Here is a 21,618-nt window from a genome sequence, read left to right as displayed (position 1 = left end):
TGGTCCAGGAAGATCCCACCTGCCTCAGGGTAACTAAGCCTGCGAGCCACAACTACTGAGCCTGCACACCCTAGAGCCCATGCTCCAGACCAAGAGAAGCCACGGCAATGAGACGCCTGTGCGCCGCAGCCAGAGAGCAGCCCGCCGCTTGTCTCAACTAGAGAAAGCCCACACATGGAAACAAAGACCCAGCGCAGCCAAAAATAAATAAAAAAGTGTCTTCCCACTCAGCGAGCAACTCTAGGTGGCTGATTCCCGAATGCACAAGTTGGGTTGAAAAGCCGACAGCTTTACAAACCATATGTGAGCATCAGCTCCGCGACTTCCTAAGAGCTCTTTCCATATGGGGAGTTGTCATGCCTCCTGCCTGGAAACTCCTCACCTTGGACGCCTGAGGAAGCCCAGGGTCTGACCCCTTACCCTGCCTCTTGTCTGCAACCTGTTTCTCAGCCCTGACCCCCGCCTCTGTCACTGGCCCCACTATGCTGTCTCACCAGCTGGAGGTCACCCTGTGTGACTGCTCCTCCCTGGTTCAGACACCAGTCCCCTTAACCTGCTGGACTTCTCCTCCTCCTGTGCCCTGGTCTTTCTACCCACGCCCACCCCGGGCACCGAGGCTCCTGGGATCGCCTTGATGTGTAGCAGAGAGCTCTCAGGAGGCGGGGGCTCTAGTCCTGACCGCATTGCTGAGCTACTCAGTGACCACCTCCCTGGGAAGTCCAGAGGTCAGGGGACTTCAGGAAATCCTGTGAAATCATGTTGAGAGCCCCCCTGCCCAGCTTGCCCTCTCACCTCCTGCAGGATTATTTCCTGCTGCTCTCTGTGCACTGCCAGGGGCCTCCCCTGGAGCGTGTGCCCTGTGTGGGGAAGGGAGGGATTAGGGTCGAGCATCCTGGTGGGAGGTTCACATGGAGGCCACGAGGCAGGCTCTGTGCTGACACCTTCATGGGCATTGTCAGGCAGGTGGGGAAACTGAGGCTCAGGAAGTTCATTAACTTAAGTGGCTGAGCCGAGATGCTGCAGCAGGTCTATCTGGTCCTAAAGCTGTACTTGTAACCAGCTACTTCTTTCACGTGATTCTCTTCCTCAAACAGCCCTGCCAGCTGGGTGTTTCCCTGCAGTCGCCCAGCCCGCCCTTCACCGCCCTGAGCAGCCTCTGTAACAGAATCCTCACCCCTCCGCCTGGCACTTCAAGCTCTCTACAATGTGGCCCAGCCGTGCCCAACCCAAGGACAGCCTGCAGGTCCCCAGATGAGTATTCACCCTGGCGAATCGGGTCCTTCCCCATGCCAACTTGCCCATTGGCCCCCCCACACACTTCCTGCAGCCGCTCACCCCGCTTAGATGCCCTGTCAGGAGATCCTCCCCTCCCTGCCATCTTCTGGGTCCTCATCTTCAGGAGCTGTCCCCTGCCTCCGTACCCACACAGCTGTACTCTCTTCCTGATGGTAGTACTCAAATCCACTTGGCCTTAATCATTTCCATCTCTGTCTCCCAGGGGACTGTACTCGCCCCGAGGACTGGGGGGTACAGTGGGTACTCCCCTTTGCTTCCCGCTAAGGTTTGCCACTGTGCTGAGCTCAGAGCAGACATCCCAGCAGGGAGTCCTGGCACAGGTCCTGAGTGTCTTTTCAAGAAGAGGGTGTGGATTTCAGGGAGATTGGACCCCTGAACACTTGATCTCATTGACCAAAAATGCCCAAGGGGCCTTTACCTCATCAATGTTTTTAATGCTTGTTTTTTAAATAATTCACATTTTTAGAGTGGGATTTTGTGTCAGGCACTGTGCCATTAGCTCATTTATTCCTCATAACCCAGAGAATCTTCAGGATATTTTACTAAGCACATGTTAACTTGAATGAATGAATGGATTTAATCCCGTTTGAAGACACAGAAACTGAGCTCAGACTGGTGAACTACTACAGAAGGGACCCACTCCTCGTTCCTCTGACTTTCCACCCTCTCAACCCACCCACCTCCAAGGGGCCTGGAGGTGCCAGGGTTCAAGGCCACTTGTAGGAGCATCCCTCTGTGGACACGGCAGCCGGTGTGTGTTCCCCACTCTTGTCTCCCTGCTGGGTGCCCGCATCCCCCAGCCCCACTCTACCCTGCAATGACCAGGGGCCAGGCTTGCTCCCTCCGTTAAACTCACATAGGATGATGAGCGACACCACGAGGGCGATGAGAAGGAGGACACATCCGATGAGCGGCAGCCGCTTCTGGCCCTCCTGCCAGGTGAACTTGGGCAAGGTGATACCTAGGATCAGGCCAGCAGCAGGGGAGGGTGAGACTGTGAGAGGGGAGTCCAGCAGAGAGGAGCCGGGGTAGGGAAAGAAGGCTGGTCCAGGAGGACCCAGTTAGGCCCTCTCCACCCAGCATATGGTACATCCCTGCCTGATACCAAGTTCCCTTTTACTTAGCATGTATTATGGGCCTGTTAGGCATTTGTGTGTGGTATCTTATTTAATTCTGACAGCAACTGTGTGAACTGGGCATTATTATACCCATTTTATAGATGGGGAAGCTGAGGTTCAAGGAAGTTAAATGACTTGCTCAGGGTTACTTGGTTAGTGAGTGGCAGAACAGGGATTCAAATGAAATGTGTTTGATGCCAAAGGTTTCTATACCAAAGTGCCTCATTGACTCTTCAGAGGGCAAGATGAGCCCCAGATCTGAGATCCTTCTCCAGGCCTGTTTGTACTGGGGCAGACTGAACTCGAGGGCAAGAGGAGGGCAAATTTGGGATGGGGGCAAAAGGGCTGCTTTATTAAGGGCAGAGCCAGTCCCTGAGGCCCATTTGGCATGTCCCCCTATGGGCTGAATCATAATGGCCAGCTTGGGAAGTTGGGGGTGGGGAGTGCCTGCTTGATCAGAATCTCTCCCTTTGTTCCTCCACCCACAGATAGGCCCTTGATCATCGCTGTACTCCCATGTTGACCCCAGCTTCCCTGGCAGACCCTCCAGGGCAGCTCTAGGAAAGAGGCCTGGTTTCTAACCAGGAGCTCTGGCTCCCAAAATCTGCACCTTGACCCAGTATGTGCAGCCTCCCAAGTCATACCTGCTTTGTTGGTCCTGATATCTTATGCTTTACCACATTCACCCCAGTTTCCCACTGTCTTGGGTTTGTGTGTCATGGTTCCTTTCTGCCCCCACCTCCCCAGGTCCCCCACTGCCCATCCAGACCATCCCCTCTCCTCCCCAGACATTGTCATCCAAGAACAGAGGAGAAGCAGAGAGGGCCCAACTTGGAGATTCACCCCCACTAAACCCCCTCCGCCTTCGGGCGGCTTCCCTGTCCCTCTTGCCTTCCCTGCAGGAGTCCCCCTTACCTGGGCTCTCCCTGGCGGCCCTGGCAGCTGGCGTGGGCCCGGCAGGAGATGCATGGACAGGGACAGTCCCCACTGGCGTGGCTCTGACAAGGTACACTCGAGTTGGAGATGATGTTGTGAGTGGTGACATGGTAGACGAGGACCTGCCAGACGATGACCTCGAAGGTGATGCCCGGGCTGCAGGTGCTCGGCCCGGGGATGCCCGGGGTGGAGGCGTCCCTGCCGGGGAGGCATTCTGAAAGCAGATGGAAGGCTGTCCCTCAGGCTACTCCTCTATTAACTCATCCAGCAGTCAGCCCTGCTGACCCAGCAGACAGAGGTCCTGGGGCAGGTGGCTAAGGGGTGAGCAGAGCCCCCAAACAGGGAAGAGAGTGTCTGAGGATGGAATGAAAGCTTAGAGCCTGCTGTCCCCAACTCCCTGTGGTCTCTCCCCTTATAGAGAGGTGGGCAGAGGGCACTAGGCCATCTGCCTAGAGCATGGGGCATCTGCTTTGGCTGTATGTGTCTGTGCTGTGCTGTGCTGTCACTTCAGTCCACCTCTGTGTGATCCTATGGACTGTAGCCCACCAGGCTGCTCTGTCCATGGGATTCTCCAGACAAGAATACTGGAGTGAGTTGCCATGCCCTCCTCCAGGGGCGACATGTGTCTAGGTACCCTCAAAAAAGAGGCTGCTGGACCAGACCTCACTCTGAGCTGGGAGTTACCACCCTTTCTTCCCTCTTCACTCCCTGGCATCCCATCCTTAGATTATAAAACATCATTCTTACTTTGAGCTGTCATCAAAAAGTGTGAGACACATTGCTTAAGAAAAGCCTTGACCTGCCTCGTTCTCCCCTTTTCTCAGTAACAAGGGAACTCATGCACACTCACACACACAAACACATACACACACACACAACAATACAACAGGAGAGGTAGAATGCAGGGGAAGAAGGTGACCAAGGTCCTTAACCTTATTCAGCTATAGGAGAAGTGATTCATTCATTTAGATTTAGCACTTTAATCTGTAGTTTCAGAGGACTTAACATGCTTTACATTTATTTACTCACTTGATCTTGAGAAACAACCCTATGAGGAGGGAACTCTGATTATCCCTATTGTGCAGCCAGGGAAACAGAAGCAGAGAGATTGATCAAACTTGGTCAAACTCTCGTGTTTGAGAGCCAGAGCCAGGATGTGAGCCCAGAAAGTTGGGCTCTGAAGGTCACGTTCAACCAGGAGGCTTTGCAGCCTCTCTCAGGAGGGAGGTGAGCATTAAAGCAGCTGCGGCTAGAGCAGGTGATCCACGAACACCAGCGCTGTTCCTCCGTGGAGAGCCTAGGACTTTGGGTGTACTCAATTTGGGACTGGGAGTTGGTGAGCAGCCAGGGCTGATGGAAAGTCTTCGAGCAGCCTCTGGTGGCAGCCACGCCCTGGTCTGTAGAATGCCCAGGCCCTATCACCAGATTAGGCCTCCTCTCTCCTCTCCCTGGCCCCTTACAGAGGTCTCTGCCCTCCTTCGCACCACCTCTGCCTTCTAAGCCCCTGTAGGAGTCCCCAGCACAGCAGGGGGAGCTGGGGGCTAGCCTGGCCTAGGGGGTCACATCTGCCCCTCATTCTCATTTTTGCTGAACTTTGAACACCAAGGAGGGAACGGGGGAGCAGCAGGAAGAAAGGGAGCCGGGACCTGTGCTCAGGGTCCCTGTGCTGGGGGTACAGTCAGCAGGGCTGTGAGGAGGGGATGGGCTCTGGACCTCAGGCACCTCCTTTTCATCTTTCACCGACCGCTGTGCTTAAATGCATTTGACATTACTAGTAAGCAGCCCAGTTACTAAAAAGTTCTGCTTATCAGAACATCAGACTCAAGTCAACACTATCAAGCCTACCAGACAGGGTTAGTTTTTTTTAAACTCCATCTTCTAAGAGTCAGAGGTAGCGGATTTAGTTACTTCTTTGTTTTTCTGGAGGCTGTGAGATGAATCCAAGAAGGGATGTCACGTCCCTGACTGTACTCAGCTTCCCAGGGGCAGGGACCAGGAGTGACTATCCCAGGAGTCACCAGTCACTGGGGTTCACTGACAGATGTGGGTAAGTACACGTGGTCCAGATGCCCCAGCCAGCAGAGCAGCGACACACGCGTGTGTGTTTAGGGACGTGAAGAGCACCTGCAGCAGCTGCTGACCCAGGTGAACCAGAGCTCAAATTTCCCTCCTACCCCCGTTGTCTAGACGCTAGAGCTCCACAGAACAAAGACGGGTTATGCCCCGGAAGCCTCAAGGGCAACAGGACAGGAGTCGGAGCAGGGAGAGGAGGTGAGAATATGTGTGAATGTACAATGCCTCTATTCACAGCACTGGCTTTGGTGTCAGGCAGACCTGGGCCCCAATCCTAGGTCTCACCCGAGGTGTGACTTTGGACAAGCCCCTCAACTTTCCTTTTTCTTAATTTGTAGAATAGGACTAATCATCCTGAGGATTCACTGAGATAAAATAGGAAATCTCTGCCCTGTGTCCAGCAGGAAACGGTCATTCCTCGCCCCCTTTGCACTGGCGCACCCAGCACCCACCGTGCTGAGATTTAACAGCCCTGGGGCATAGAGGGCTATAAGGTGGGGTGAGCTCATCTTTGGAGAAAGAGGGAACTGGACAAAGACCAGACCAAGGTCCTATCATGAGAGGGACAAGCTCAGGCTGGGCAGGGTCCCGTCCTTCCTTCCCACCAGTCACCCAAGCCTCAGCACCTGCTCGGGACCTTGGCATGGCGGCATCCCCACTGATCTACCAGGCCTCCGTCTGTGATGCTCATAATATAAGTTTACCCCCACCTCAGGGGAAATTCCCATAACTCAAGACAATAATATGATAATAGCTCTCAGTGAGTGGTACTTTAGGGTTTACAATAAACCTGCGTATCTGTGGCCTCCTGGGGTCCTCACTCCATCCCTGGGAGGTTGACACATTTAGAAGCCCATTTTGTAGATGAGGAATCCAAGGCTCAGAGCACAGATTGCCCAGAACCCCATAGTCCGGAACTGCCACACACCTGCGTGCATCTGAGTCCCCCGCCTCCTTGAGTCATCAGCCAGAGGCTCCTGGCACATCTTCTCTCTGAACCCTGTGCATGGGCTGCTTGTTCTGCATCTGTGACGTGGCCTGAGAATCAGGGCTGGGGCCTTGCAGGGCTGGGAGCACCAGAGGGGATCTGGGGGTGCGGCCAGGGGTTTCTACAGGGATCTCGACCTTGTGGAACTTTCTGGTGGGAAACAGCATTGGTCCCAGTGGTCTGTCAGGATCTCGGGTGGAACCTGGTAGTCAGGAGCCCTCCAGTACTCTCGAAGCCAGGTGGTAATTCTGGGAAAGTGACTTAACTTCTGTACATCTTGGTTTCCTCATCTGTACAGTGAGCTGGTCACCCTGCCTCATAGCATTGCAGTGATGGGTGATGAATGTAGAGTAAGCGCTTGGTGACCATCACGCTTGGTGATGGCGGGTGGGTAGGTGTCTGTTTGTTTGTTAAAGATACTGGCCTTCAGATGGAAAAATCTGTGTTCAAATATGATGACATCCATGCCTAACTGGCTCGGGCAGGTGAGTTAACCCTTCAGAACCTGTCTCCCCACGTGCGAAATGGGACTGATCTTATCTCCTTCCCCCAGATAAGCAAGGAATCAATATGACAGAGCCCGGTTTATAAATGCTCATCACTGTAACAAATTTAACAGCCCATCAGACGTCTTACTTGATCCCATTTCAACCTCATAACAGCTTTCGTGGTTGGTATTATTAACTCCATTTTGCAGATTTCAAACTGAGCGTCAACGTGGTTGAGAATATGCCCAAATTGACATCTCAGTTAATTGATGGGCTTGGAGTCTCACCAGGCCCCCTCAGAGCAAGTAGAATCTGGCCCCAGAATATCAAGAAGGCCCACAGTAACTTCCTGCATTTCTTCAGGGTTTACAATTTGCAAAGAGCTTTTATACCTTTTATTCCATTTTAAACAAGGCTCTTAGTTAACAAGCTGGACAGAAAATTTTATCTCCAGTTTATACATGAGGAAACTGGGGTTCAGAGGGACTCAAGAGCATGCCTAAAACCTCTAAAAGGATTAGTGGTCTTGGGATTTGATCACAAGCTTCTGATCCTGTTACCCCATCATGACGGGCAGGGGCTGCGTAAGAGAGAAAGAGCTGAGGGGCCTGCAGTGGCGAAGGCCCAGAGGAAGATGGGGGTGCATAGACCTGGGGGAGGCTGGAGGGAGCAGGGACCAGGGAGGCAGAGCAGGAGCCTGAGAGCAGCCATGGGAGGCAGGGTCCCTGTCCCCAACGTTGGCTTCACTCACAGGTAGGTCCCAACTTGCCCACCCTAGGCCTTGACCAGCAGGAAGCAGAGATGAGCTGAGCCCTGGGGTCCTGGCAGGAGACCTACGTGGGTCCCTCTTCTCTGAGTCTAGAGGGAGGTGGGACCTGTAAGATGGAACCAACCCGGGGGCTCGGTGCCCAAGGAGCCAGGTGGAAGGGTGAGTCGTCTCCAGTCAGACTCTTTCAAACTGTTGACTCTGGGCCTCTGTGGCCCAGCACAAAGACTTCCCAGGGTTGGGAGGTGGGGGCTGGGGGTGGAGGAGAAGCTGGGGGAAGGGGAGAAACAGTGATACCCCAGCAGGGGCTGGAGGCCCCAGGAGCACAAGCGCTCTAGTGTCGGACAGGGTAGGAGGCAGGCGGAGAGTTTCTGAGCCCGCGGACCAGGGACCTCCAGGTGCCAGACAGAGTGGCCCATGTGGGGAGCCACCCAAGTGTGTCCCCCTAGCGCGGCCCCAAGACCAGAGGAACACAGCGTCAGAGACAGGCCGTTGACTCCGTCTTCCTGACTCCAGACGTCATAGGACATGCTAGGTATTCTCATTTTCCGGGACCCCCAGAACAGGCGGTTCCACGGCCGCTGACTGCCTGCCACTCCACCTTCCCGGAAGTCCTTCCTGATGTCTAGCCTACTAGAGCACTAACTTATTTCCTTTCCTCAATTCTTGGAGAGCAGTTGCTGAGGTTCCAGCATCCCTCCTGGAGGCCTGACCTCACCCTCAGGGCAGATGCCTTGAGCAGGTGGGGAACAGGGCGGGAGACTTCCTGCCCCTGGTCCTGGACGCAAGGGGCAGAGCCTGGACCTGAACCGGCCTGATTCCTGGCCTTGGCAGGTGAGCAGCAGACCCAGGAATGGAACTTAGAGGACCAAGGCCCAGGCTCTGTACAACCTACCTGCAGACCAGAGGCTCCTCTGCCTTCCCTGGGAGGGAGGGGGACAGGGCAGAGCCGAAGCCTGGGTGACTCAGGGCCGTTTCCCTGGCTTAGCATTGCCAATCCTAAGGCATTTCTTCCTATCTAACCCTATCCACCCCTGGCGTGGTCTCTGGGTTTACAAATGGAGCAAATGGAGCTGTGAACCCTCACCCCTTTATGGACCAGGCCTACACCCCAGGTGGCCACTGCTGCCACCTGCCTGTGTCTCTGCAGCTCCCAGGGACCCCTACTCAAAACTCATCCAGTCCCCTCAAGATGTTCTGGGGCAGGAGGAGGGAGGCAGGGCCAGGGTCCGCAGGAAGGCAGCGGGGATGGGCCAGGGAGAGGGCTGACAAGAGCAGGCCCGGCCCTGAGCCCTGGGGCTCTTTCCAAGCACTTTCCTGGCCAGGAGTTGCTGAGGATTATTATGCCCATTTTACAGACAAGAAAGTAGAGGCCCTAATTATTTGTATGCTTTGCTCAAAGTTGCTCAGGTACGTCTTGTCTAATCGCAGAACAGGGACTAAAACTAGAGACCTGCCCTCTGTACCAACTGCGTCTGGGGTAGAGTCACCATGGCTCCTGGGTCAGGGTTAGGGTTTCCTGCTGCAGCTCTGCCCTGGCCCCTTACCTGGTGGGGATGGGAGTGAGCTAACAAGCCCCCGGGTATGTCCTACCCTTGGCCTCTCTGCATCTCCTGCAGGCCCAGCCAGAGGTGCCAGGGAGGCAGGGGCCTCTGGCTGTGCTGAGTGATGTCACAGTCACTCTCAGATTGCTTCATCTCAGCAGTTATGTGGCTGCCGCCGTGGACTGTGCCCTGGGCTTTCTGCAGCGACAGTTATTTACCCACAGACGGCAGCCTGCACTCTGTGCGTCACTCAGAGCCCCGGGCAGCACAGGGAAAAGTACCCTTTAATAACGTCTCATGCTAGACTTGAGAATGTCCGCCTGCAATAGAGATGCAGACGTGGAGAACGGACTTGTGGGCACAGGAGGGGAAGAAGAGGGTGGGACGAACTGAGAGAGTCACGTTGATGGGTGCTAAGTCGCTTCAGTCGTATCTGACTTTTTGCGACCTCATGGACCGTGGCCCATAGACCCCTCTGTCCATAGCATTCTTCAGGCAAGGATACTGGAGTGGGTTGCCATGCCCTCCTCCAGAGGATCCTCCCGACCTGCATCTCTCACGTCTCCTGGGTTGGCAGTGGGTTCTTTACCACTAGTGCCACCTGAGAAGCCCCGAGAGGGCAGCACTGGCATATATTCACAGCCGTGTACATAACGCAGGGAGCTCAGCCAGGTGATCTGTGATGACCTGGAGAGGTGGGGTGGCAGTCGGGTGGCAGAGAGGCTTAGAGGGAGGGGATTTGTTGTTGCTCAGTTGCCCAGTCAGGTCTGACTTTTTGCGACCCCCATGCACTGCAGCATGCCGGGGGCAGGTGGAGGGGGGATATATGTATACAAATAACTAATTCAGATTGCTGTATGGCAGACACTAACACAACATTGTGAAGCAATTATACTCCAATTTTTAAAACTAAATTTAATTTTTATTTAAAAAAAAAAGAAGGTCCACCTGCAGCAACTTGAACATGTCTTCAGGGCCAAGGGCAGGTCCATTAGAGCCCTTCAAGTCCAGCCTGGACTGACTGGGCCTCCCTCCTTAGCCCTGGGCTGTGCTGTAGGCTGCCTACAGACTAGAAGCATCTTGAAATCCCCCTAGTCCAACCCATTTTCCTACTGCTGAGGTCATTAAGGCCCAGAAAGGCAGTGTGACTTGCTGAAGGTCACACAGCCGGTGGGGGCAGCGCCAGGATCAGAATCCGGACCTTCTGACTCCTGTCCTCAGGCTGCTGCCCACCTCCAGGCTCCCCCTACTGCCCGCCCCTTAACAAGCTCAGAAAAGGAAGGACTCTTCACTAGCTTGAGGCCCCTGTGGCAGTGTCAGTCTTCCAGGGATCCTGAGCATCGAGGAGGTTCTAGGGGTGGGCACCCCAGCACTCCAGACTAGGCAGGAAGAGGTGGTCCCCAAGCCCTGCAGAAGCCGGGATACCAAGAAAGATCAGGAGCCCTTTAACAACACCCAAAAAGCTCCCTGGCTTATTGGGAGCCTGGGGAGCCCCTGGGCCACGGCTGGGGAGCCCGAACACCCTCCAGCATGAACTGGACTGGATTAGAGAGGTTCAGGCTTCTTTCCATTCCCACTGCCCAAGCTAGGCTTCGTCGCATCTCCAGTACACAGGGCTGACTCCTCCCCTCCCTTCCCTGGACCCAGAGAAACCCCACAAATACAGGGCCCTCAGAGCATGGGCAGATTCCCCAGCATCTCCTCCCACCCAGCCCCCAACACCTGCTCCCCGCCCTGCCCCCCATCCCCCACACACACAAGCAATGTTAGCCTCAGGGGCCCGAGGCAGCCTGGAATTAAACTGGGCTCCAGAACAAGGAGTCGGCCCATGCACCGAAGGCACCAGGGAATCTTGCTTCTGCTCTGAACCAGCTCTGTGACCTGAGGGATAACGGCATTCCTTTCTGGAGCTGGCGACTTTACACAATGAAGGGATTGAACAATCAGCTGTTTTCCAGAGACAGACTCACAGATTCTGAGACTGAGCTTATGGTTTCTGGGGCGTGTGGGGCAGGGGGAAGGCAGGAAGGGATAGTCAGGGAGTTTGGGATGGACATGTACACACTGCCATATTTTAAAAGGATAACCAATAAGGACCTACTGTCTAGCACAGAGAACTCTGCTCAATGTTATGTGGCAGCCTGGATGGGATGGCAGTTTGGGGGAGAATGGATACATGTATATGTATGGCTGAGTCCCTTCCCTGTTCACCCGAAACTATCACAATGTTGTTTGTTACTGGGCTGGTATACCCCAATGCAAAATAAAAAATTTAAAAATACATTAAAAAAACAACCAGCCATTTTCAGACAAGTTTCTACAGAGCATTTGAAGTTCCGTGGAGATGCCTTGGAATCCAGCTTAGTAAGTAAAAGTCTTCAAGTCCTTTATCCCACTTCAAACAGAACAGATTAACTTTTCAGTTTGAAACAATGGGTTCCAGATAAGATTTCATCTGAATGAAAGAGGCTGTTGCTACAAAGAACTTGAAAATTGCCAGCATGATTGGGAGCTAAAGTTCCTTCTAGTTTATGATGCCTCTTAAACGTGTGAAAAAGCTGGGGATCCCTATTAGGCCAGAATCAAAACACCTTCCTATTCATTCATTAATTCATTAATCAAATAGTTCAAAGAGTATTGAGTACTCCCTATTGCCAAGCAAACAATGTTTGGTTTCCCAGAAACTTGGTTCCTCAGTTTCTCCTTATGTCCTCTCTTTGCCAATGCTGGGTTGTTGACACAGTTCAGGGTTGGTATGAATGGGAGCCCCGTGGGCAGTCCTGGGAATTGCTACCCTATCACAGACTCTACCTGGCATTACTAAGGCCTCCACTTAGCTGACAAAGCCCGGGGTTCCCTGTGCTAGCTTCTCTCATGCCCCAATTCAGCACCCTCCCTGCCTGGCTGGGCACCATCCACCCCCATTGTTGCCGTACCAAGAGGAAGCTGTTTTGCCAAAACACTTACCCAAGACACTTAAGCTAAGTGGCTATTGTTACATCATTCGGTCTTCCTGCCCAGCACCCAGCCTGGAGCCCCATACACACCCCCCACAACATTCACGCTCACATTTGCCAGATCACAGGGACAACACGGGGAGGCAAGGCAGGATGGGCTTGGTGGAAGGCTGCTCAGCGCCAATGCCAACACGGAACCCAGAGGTCTCAGGTGAGGGCTGCATACCTGCAGGGACGAAGGGCAGGTGCCGGAGGTCCTAGGGGGTGCCTACACTTTAGGGTCTAGGGAATGGCAGAGCCACCTGAGCCTACTGTCTGCCGTCTTGGGAACCTGACAAGCCTTCTGCAGAGAGGCTGCCTCATCCCGGACCAGACTTGGGATCTCCAGCCATTCTCAAGTCCATGGCATCCGTGGTCTTGGAAAACCTGCTCCACTTTAAGTAGACCCAGGAGGGGAAAATCCACTCTACAGAGAATTGTTGCTCTATCAGTGGGTCTATTTCTGTCTTTCTTTAATAAATGTGACACTTCTTTAAGGATTAAGAATGTGATGCCTTATGAAAAAACACAAAATACACACTGTTTTTTAAGAATAAATGTGCATCTCCATTGTGGCACATCTGTAATTCCACTCTATGTGATTCCAGAGACTGTCATGGAACCAGGAAAGGGCCTAGGGGCAATTTGTCCAACCCTCTCGTTTTGTAAGTGGGGAAACTTAGGAACAGAGAACAGAAGATATTTGTCCAAATTTAGAGGAACTAGGACTAGACCCTAGACAATGATGATGACGATGACAATAAATCTTAGCTATGAATATATGTCTACCTCTATATATCTATCTAACTATGCTAGACATTCTCGTCAAAGAGACTTATTAGGTGAAAGACAGTGTTCTAAGACTTGTTGAAGTAGATACTACATTTGTTCCATTTCACAGATGAAGAAACTAAGGTGCAGAAAGGTTAAGTAATTGGTTCAAAGTCACAGCTGACCAGGAACCTGGTCAGTGTTCTGTCCACCGCACCCTACAGCTTCTCCTTTGAATACAAAGAAGCTCTGAGCCTTTTCTGCCTTCTTTCCGAGATTCCCCTGAAGTCCCAACCAGCTCACAGAGAAGCTTCATCAGGCTAAAGTCCATTGGCCACCTTCTTTCTCACTACTCTATGGAGCTGATGGTCAAAAAGTACAATGCATCTTTCTACAAAGGAGTCCTCAGGGAGAAGGCACAGCCTTGGATGATCAATTGCTCCCACTTTGCTCTTATTCAATTTCATTTGTATTAAGAAACCCACTGCAGATGAGATTAAAACCCTCAGGAAGCTCTCTCTGTCCCCTCCTCAGGCTCACAATCTTGGAGGTTCCACCTTAAATAAGGGGACGAACCTAAGAACCCTAATAAGGAAGCAGTTGTTCAGTTCTTTCATTCCAAGGTAAGTTAGGACAGCCTCCCAGAGTCAACATGGCACCTGCCATACGTGTGTCATTTATTCCATCAATAATGAAAAGCCTGCCCTCCATCCTATGCCCCTCCCGTGACCTTCCATGTTGGTCCCTAACTCTGGAGAGGTGAGCTTCCTAGCAGGTATCACCCCCCACCCATCACCCTGTCCCAGGGACTGACCCTTCAGATAGCTTCTGTTCTCACCCCTCTTGTCTAGGAGCCATGAAGTTTACGTTCCCAGCAAGTTATCAAAGAACATGACCCACGGCTGAGACCACGGGTTCACTTTCCCAACATTTCAGACAAAACTCCCTCTGCATTACCCTTACTGCTCACCAGAGGCTCCAATGATCCCCAGAATCCTAGGGTCAAATGACTTTGGTGAGGCAGAGACATGAGCCAAGAAGTCCAGAGCAGAGGGCAGGAGAGAAAACCTGGCACAGAAAAGTCAAGAAAGAGCTGGAAAAAAATGGCGGGAGAGATGATGGTAAACTGTGCAGAAACACTTCTAGGGTTCAGAATGAACCACAAGCCCACTGTCGACCAGAACATAGGCTTCCGTTCCAGAGGTGGCCCATCCTTCCCCAAGTCCTAGATTCCACCACATCAACAGAGAACAGAAGAAGGTGGAGATGAGCAGAAAATAAGACCCGAGGAGAAGTTAGAGCACAAGAGGAATGTCCCTCAAGAAAAGAAAGCTGAGCTGAGGAATCGTTGAACAAAAGCTTTGGACATGGCTGGCTTTTCAGCAGAGGACAGTTGGCTGCTCTCTACCACCAAAAGCAGAAAAGGAAAGTCACCTTGGTTGTAGCAGAAGGAATCATGGTTAGACATAAGGAACACTTTCCAAGCATGACAATTATGGAGGCTCAAAATAATGACCAAGGGAAGTTGAAAAAGCCCCTCGAGGATCTTAAATGCACATAGAAAGTCACCTTTTCCAGGATGGTTTAGTGAGGGAGTTACCCAAGATAACCTTGAAGCTTGGTTAGAATGCTATTAATAATTTTTTTGTGATTCTCAAACCAGCAAAGACTTCCCAAGAGCACACACACTGGCTGGGGTTCTCAGGGACCACAGAGTGGGAACCCGGGATCCAGCCACAGAACCCAGGGGGTGCTTCCTGACCACTCTCCAAATCCCATCAGCTTCTCCTCCCATGTGGCCACTTCTACGAATTGTGATAAAGCAGGCTGCCCGAGTAACTGCCAAGTAGCTCCTAGAAAAGGCACCTTCAATTTCCTCTGAAACCCAAGGCGCACACGGGTGCCCATGCCACACCTAGCTGCCAGAACCATCCCTGCTTTCCCAGTGCTAGGAGGTTCTGGCCCGAGGTCCCCAGACGCACTCACCCGGCGGCTGTCCCTTTCCATGGTCTCCCAAGGGCTGAAGCCTCCGGACTCAGCTGGTGTCGAAGGGAAGATCCATGTTGGCCTCTGGCGTCCCAGGCATGTAGGGAAAAAGGGGGCTGGAACTGAGTGCCGCCCCCCACCCCGCCCCCCCCGCAGCTGGGCGGGGAAGCTGGTTGGGACATGTGAAGTAATCCCATGTATGAACAACAGCGCAGAACTAGCCAGACCTGTCCCCTGCCCCTCCTCCGAGGCCTCCCCAGTTACTCAGCAAATGCCAAATACCCGGAGGATTAAGCTACCTTTATTCCTAAAGCTGCCCCCACAAAGTCAGCTGTGGGGAAGAACAGGGGTTCCAGATTGCCTCTTTCAGAAGGGGATTCTGGGGAGATATAATGGCCCAAAATGTCCTCACAGCGCCTGTGAGGATGATCTTAGCCCTGCCAACCTCGGCTCCTAAAACAGGTGCTTCTGAGCCCTCTGAGGTATGATCCTGTCCCCATGGGGATCGGTCAAGCTCAGAGGCCCACCCACGGCAGGACAGTGTGAACCTTTATCTGCAAGGACCGCATATCCACATCTCAAATCAGGACATGTGGTCTGGCAAAAAGAATTTTTTTTTTTTTTGGCTTATTTCTATAAAAACGCTAAAGGAAATTAAAATCAAATGGCTTCTAATTATGCACATAATGAATTGCCCCTATTGAAAACGATAAAATGTTATGAAACGACATCAAAACCAGTGCAAATAAAACATACAAATGTTTTGAAGGGAAAAGGTTCCAAGAAATCCTAGGGTGACTCATGGTTCCATACCTCTGCCCTATACTGTCAAAAGAAGTCGAGTCTAAAGAAACAGCAAGAGGAGCCGGGAAGGGTTACTTAGCACCTCCACACCCAGCTGAGCTGCTGAGAACAGCAGAAGGCGAGCTTCAGGAAGAACCTTCCAGACTCTGAGTATTTGGAGCACAAAGATCATAGAACTGCAGATCTTTTAGAGCCTGAAGGAAGCCGAGAGTTCATCTAGTGATTCAATCTCCTCACTTTACAGATGGACAACCAGAGAGCCAAGAGCCTGAGGAATCTGTACTAGTCACATCTAACAAACAATAGCAACAGCAGAAATAATAAGGTGCTGGGTATCCTACCAAATGCTTCACATACAACGATGCATTTAATCCCTGCAACAATCCTATTCACCCATCCTTCACTCATTCATTGAACAAATATGTGTTAAGGGCTTCTTATGTTCCTGGCACCGTTTTAAGTGCTGGGGACCCATAAACAAAATAAGTGAAGGCCCCTGCCCTATGGCACTGGCATTTGGGGGGTGGGGCAGACAAAAATAATTAAAAAAATAAACAGATAGATCATAATGATGGTGATAGATAGAAGATACAGTGTGTTAGAAAGGGGAGAGGGTCATAGAGCAAAACCAGGCAGGGAAGGAGACTGAGGGGGCTGGGGAGGCAAAATTACAATTCGAAACAGGAAGGTCAGGGAGGGCCTCATTGAGGGGACACTCAAGCAACAACAACGGATGTGACTACTATCTCTCCATTTACATATAGGAAAATGGAAAGTTCTAGATCAGATTGGAAACCATTGGCTCCAAAGGTGCTTTGAGGGAAATCTAATTCAGAGGCAGAAGGATGGAGGAGAGGCATTCCGGAGGGCCCAGGCAGAGACCCCAGGGATCTCCAGATTTGGGTGATTTGGGGTGTCACTGCCCTGGCTCTCCAAAAGAACTCAGCTTTGGCCCCATTCCCTTCTTCCTCCCTCTACCAGCCTTCCATGGTAGAGGGACTCCTCCCATTCGATTATCCATTCCCAGTTCAGTTCAGTTCAGTCGCTCAGTCATGTCCGACTCTTTGCGACCCCATGAATCGCAGCATGCCATTCCCAAGGAGATGCCAAACTGTGCCTTGTCTTCCCTCTTTCCTAGGGAGGCACCCACCCCGACTCAGGCCACCAGGGACTAAGGCTGGAGACTGGCATTGGGCTTTTCCTTCCATGCACCAGACTTGCAGACCCCCACTCTGTCCCCCTGGCAGACCACTGGCCTCCCAGGGTCACCCTTAACTTCATGTCATTCCCTGAAGGTCCCACCGGCCTCTGGTAAGAGCTCAGGATTGGGGTTCTGGGCCAGCCTGGGGGGATGAGAACCCCACCTCGGAGATAAAGGCCAGCTATGTGAACTTGGAGGTCTTCAGATTCACTCTCTGGAAGACGGTGGTGACACGTCCACCCCCAGAGAATATGTCCGGCACTGTGAGGCTCTGGAGAGATGTTGGTTGTATTTCTTGCTCTGTTCTTTGGGTCCATCAGGGACACAGGTTGTCTCAGCATCCTTGCTGACCAAGCCTGAGGACCCACGTGGAAAGCTCCACCAGCCATTGGTTCAGTTCAATCAGTGCTGACGGCTCAGCACCAGGCCCTGCAGTAGCTGCTGGGGTGAGGGTGGCAAAGAACAGGAGGGCGGGACCCTACCCGGGGTCGAGGGGAACACGCAGTACATGTGCTGGGGCTGCGAGGCGGGGCTGAGGGACACTGAGGCTTGAAATTCTTTGCTGGTAGTTCTCCTCTTTCCAGAGGGGTAGGTGCTGGGCTGGCCTAAGGTCTGAACTCTCCCCCAACAGAACTGGCCTTGGGGAAGACCTCTCTCTGCCCTCGGCTTCTGCACTTGCTTGTCTCCATAGAAGGAAGACACCTGGTCACACCATCCTCAGTTCTCTCTGACCAGGGACCTGACCTTGACCACTTCCCACCCAGAGGCAAGCAGTGCAATGGACCCAGGTGTTCACTTGCTCTACCGTTCATCTCTGCTGCAGTGGGGACCCCAGGCCATCCGTAGCCTCGTCCTTTCCTGCCTCTGGGTCATTTTCCTTCAGGGTGGAGGGAGTTTCACATAAAACATATCATCCATGCAAACAAGCAAGTGCCTCAAGGCAACCCCAAGAGCGTGAAGAGTGACAGAAATCTCACTATTTTGAGACTAAACTCTTGGCACTCCACTTTCACGGCTGCTCCAGTTGCCACTACCCAGGTCCTTGCGAGCTCCTTCCTAGGGCTACAGTCTGGGAATCGAGGCTCTTAGCCATGCTATTTGCACCTGGTTGCCAATGGTCCTGGCTCCTGAATCCTTCAGCAGCCTCATTCCTGAATTTCTACCTTGCTTCCTCCGTGGAAACTCTGAGTGCCCTCCCTCCTAGGCACCCCACTTCTGAGCTTCTCCATCACTCAGAGCTCTGCAGAGGGGTTTCCCTTCAGGTCTAAGGGAAGCCAGGACACACAGACCACATACTTAGAGGCCAGGCAGAGAGGAGACACCAAGCCCACCCTCAAGGGAGTAAGTCACCAGGAGAGACCCCTTGGGTCAAGACACCTGCCCCACCCCAGAGTCTGTACTTCCCCCCTCAGCCCCTGCTTCCCCCATCCCTGAGTCCAGCACTCTCCCTGAGTCCAGACCAGCAGGGCCACTGGCCCAGATCAACACCAGGTACTTGGCTAAGGATGTTCCCAGATAGTATAAGGGGAGGCTGAGTAGAGTGGTGGTACTTTTTTCCAAACCGAGAAGAAATAACCCATGTGCCTAAATGATGTTCCTGGTCCCAGCTGGCCCCTCGGGGGCCAGAAGACTGAGGAAGACTGGTAGGGGACTTGGCTGGTGGGGCACGGCTGAGGCTTCCCATGTCCTACAGATAAGGGGCCTCTTGGCTTGAGTAATGGATAGAGCAGAGGGAGGAAGGCCAGGCATACCTAGAAAAGAAAGGTGGGCAGGAAGCCTGAGCATGGCCAAAGGACCACCTAATGACCCCACAGCTGAGTGCCTCAAAGGGTCTGGAACCCTCAACCCAGGAGCCAGCGTTCCCCTTAGTCGTGGAGTTTGCTACCCCCTGGATCTGGTGCAGGATCAACAGGAGGCAGAGAGGTACTACGGGCCTTCTCCCCATGACCATCACAGTTGCCATCACTGTCTGGGGTGGTTAGCATCACCCCAAATCCACGATTAGACGGGATAAACTAGGTAAGAAGCCTCTGGCAGAACCCTGGGCTACCTTGGCATATTCTGGCCCCCGCCCCCTCTAACAGTGGGCAGTGAGGAAGGCTAGGCCTGTTCTCAGGATGTCCCAGGCCACAGCAGCCAAGCCCTCTCAGATGGACCCTCTGTGATGCCCCTCCCTGGAAGCCACCCAGCTGTGCCCAGATGGGAGCGGAAGATGCACCATCTGGAGACAGTCCTTGGTGCCACCTGTTTCCAAAGAAGGATTTGGCGCAGCTGCTCTTCCTCATGATTCGCCCACACCCGTCTCTCCGAATTCCCAGTCCCCCTCCCAGCAGAAGTCAAGTCCTGCTTCAGCACAACCACCCCTCTCACACTCGGCGGAATGGTTTGGTGACCCTCTGAGCCGGCACTTTGCTTGCTCCTGGTGTGAAGGGATGTCAAGGTCTTCTTCCCTTCACGAATTTCTCTAAGATCAGGCCCATGGCTGCTATGGCCCCCCTGAAATGTGGGCCCGGAGCCAGGGCCCCCACAGTCATATTGACGTGGGCTCCTCCTTGAGAAAAAATCAGGTGGCACAGGTGATAAAGAATCCACTGGCAATGCAGGAGACCCAGGTTCAATGCCTGGGTTGGGAAGATATCCTGGGGAAGGGAATGGCTACCCGCCCCAGTATTCTTGCCTGGAGAATCCCATGGACAGAGGAGCCTGGCGGGCTACAGTCCATGAGGTCAGAAAGAGTAGGACGTGACTGGGCGGTTGACCACACACAGTGGTTCACCAGGACCACCCACCGACTGCTGCTAATTTTTCCACAGGACTGAGGCATCTGCAAACAGACTGGTGGCGCTGACAGGCAGGTGGAGGGTATGCCCTGCAGAGGCAACCTGGGTCCATCTGGGCACAGCTAGTCCAATGCTTACAGAGTGTGAGAACAAGTGAGACACTGCTGTGACCACGAGACTCCCACATCAGCAGCAACGCCTCTACTCCTCTCTGATCCATCTGAGAAGGCTTTAAGGAGGAGGAGGTGAGATTCCAGGAGGTGTGAGAGACAGGCAGTAAGACAGGCTGGCACCTTGGGGCCGCCAAGGGGAATGTGAGAGGCCTTAAAGGAACATTCAGAGCAGGGAGTGTTGAGTGGTTTGTACAACAGGCTTTGAGATCTGGCATAGAAGCGAAGAATTGATGCTTTCAAGCTGTGGTGCTGGAGAAGACTCTTGAGAGTCCCTTGATCAAACCAGTCAATCCTAAAAAAAATCAACCTGAATATTTATTGGAGGGACTGATGCAGAAGCTGATGCTCCAATACTTTGGCCACTTGATGTGAAGAGGCGACTCACTGGAAAAGCCCCTGATGCTGGGAAATACTGAAGGCAGAAGAAGGGAATGACAGAGGATGAGATGGTTGGATGGCATCACCAACTCAATGGACTTGAATTTGAGCAAACTCCAGGAGATAGTGAAGGACAGAGAAGCCCAGCGTGCTACAGCCCATGGGGCTGCAAAGAGTCAGACACAGCTTCGAGACTGAACAACAGCAAATAGAATCTCAGCTCTTCGGGTACTACCTCTGTGTCCTCGGGCAAGTTACTCCTCATCTCAGAGCCTCAGTCTCCTCAGATGGGGATAACAGTTCCTCTCAAATAAAGTATTTATGCCCCCACTCACTGAAATCATTTGTATAAAACACTTGGCACAGGCTTTGGTACATAGTACCCGCCAATAAATAGTATCCATTGTGATATCATTTCTAAATTTGGTTGAACAGCAAATACTGCTTTGAGCAGGTATGCTGCTGCTGCTAAGTCACTTCAGTCGTGTCCGACTCTGTGCGACCCCATGGACTGCAGCCTACCAGGCTTCTCTGTCCATGGGATTCTCCAGGCAAGAACACTGGAGTGGGTTGCCATTTCCTTCTCCATTGAGCATGTATAGAGAGGGTTAAGATCCATGCTTTGAATCCGAAGCCCAGAGAGAAGGATCCTTACTGGAAGTGTGGTGGAGGGAAGCCCTGGGCTAAGACTCAGGACTGGACTTCTGTTGCTGCTCTGTTACTCTTAAGCAACTTCTTCCCAGGGGCCCCTGGTCTCGGCTTCCTTACCTCTAAAAAGTGAGGTCCTTTTCAACTCTGGAGAACCGAATCTCTAAGCAGAGAGATTGGGCACAAGAGAAGGGAGTCAGTGAAGGGGAGCAGGCAGTGTGGAGATTACTGCAGAAGAGCTGAGGAACAGAAAATCTCACAGAGAGAAATAGAATCACAGTTCAAGAAAGAAGAAAATGCCGCCAAAGTTTGCCCAGAAAGACAAGAACAGAAGGGTGGTCAGAACCCAGAAAGAAAGAAAAACAGGTGCAATGTGCAGTAAATAAGAATTTGAACGGAAAATTATATATATATATATACACATATATATATATTTCATGGTTAAGTATAAAAGGAGCACCAAGAAATAATAACTCACATTTGCAAAGCACTTGCGTGAATATGACTTCATTCTGTCTTCAGAACACAATCTCATTTTGCAACAAGGAAGCAGAGAGTCAATAACCCTGCCACTGTCAAAAATTTATGCAGGATGGAGCTAATGCTCAAATCCAGATTTTCTGCCTCACATCTATGTTCTTACCATGATGGTGTCGGTTGTAATAGACCAGT

At 52.4% G+C, this 21,618-nt stretch overlaps 1 protein-coding gene across 1 annotated transcript in view; it reads right to left on the bottom strand.

The window, feature by feature from the left end:
- Positions 1-15,057, bottom strand: part of TMPRSS13 (transmembrane serine protease 13) — a 32,662-nt gene extending 17,605 nt beyond the window's left edge. Inside the window, exons 1-3 of the mRNA XM_014478648.2 lie at positions 14,963-15,057; positions 3,330-3,564; positions 2,153-2,257 (exon numbers count right to left, since the gene is read on the bottom strand). Of these exons, the coding sequence (XP_014334134.1) occupies positions 2,153-2,257; positions 3,330-3,564; positions 14,963-14,983 (361 nt within the window). The 5' untranslated portion in view covers positions 14,984-15,057. The remainder of the gene's footprint in view (positions 1-2,152; positions 2,258-3,329; positions 3,565-14,962) is intronic.
- Positions 15,058-21,618: the final 6,561 nt, after the last annotated feature.

The sequence above is a fragment of the Bos mutus genome, chromosome 15 (assembly GCF_027580195.1).
Source record: "Bos mutus isolate GX-2022 chromosome 15, NWIPB_WYAK_1.1, whole genome shotgun sequence".
Classification (NCBI taxonomy): Eukaryota; Metazoa; Chordata; class Mammalia; order Artiodactyla; family Bovidae; genus Bos; species Bos mutus.
The sequence above is the reverse complement of the archived record's forward strand: the minus strand, read 5'-3'. Positions and strand labels throughout refer to the sequence as shown.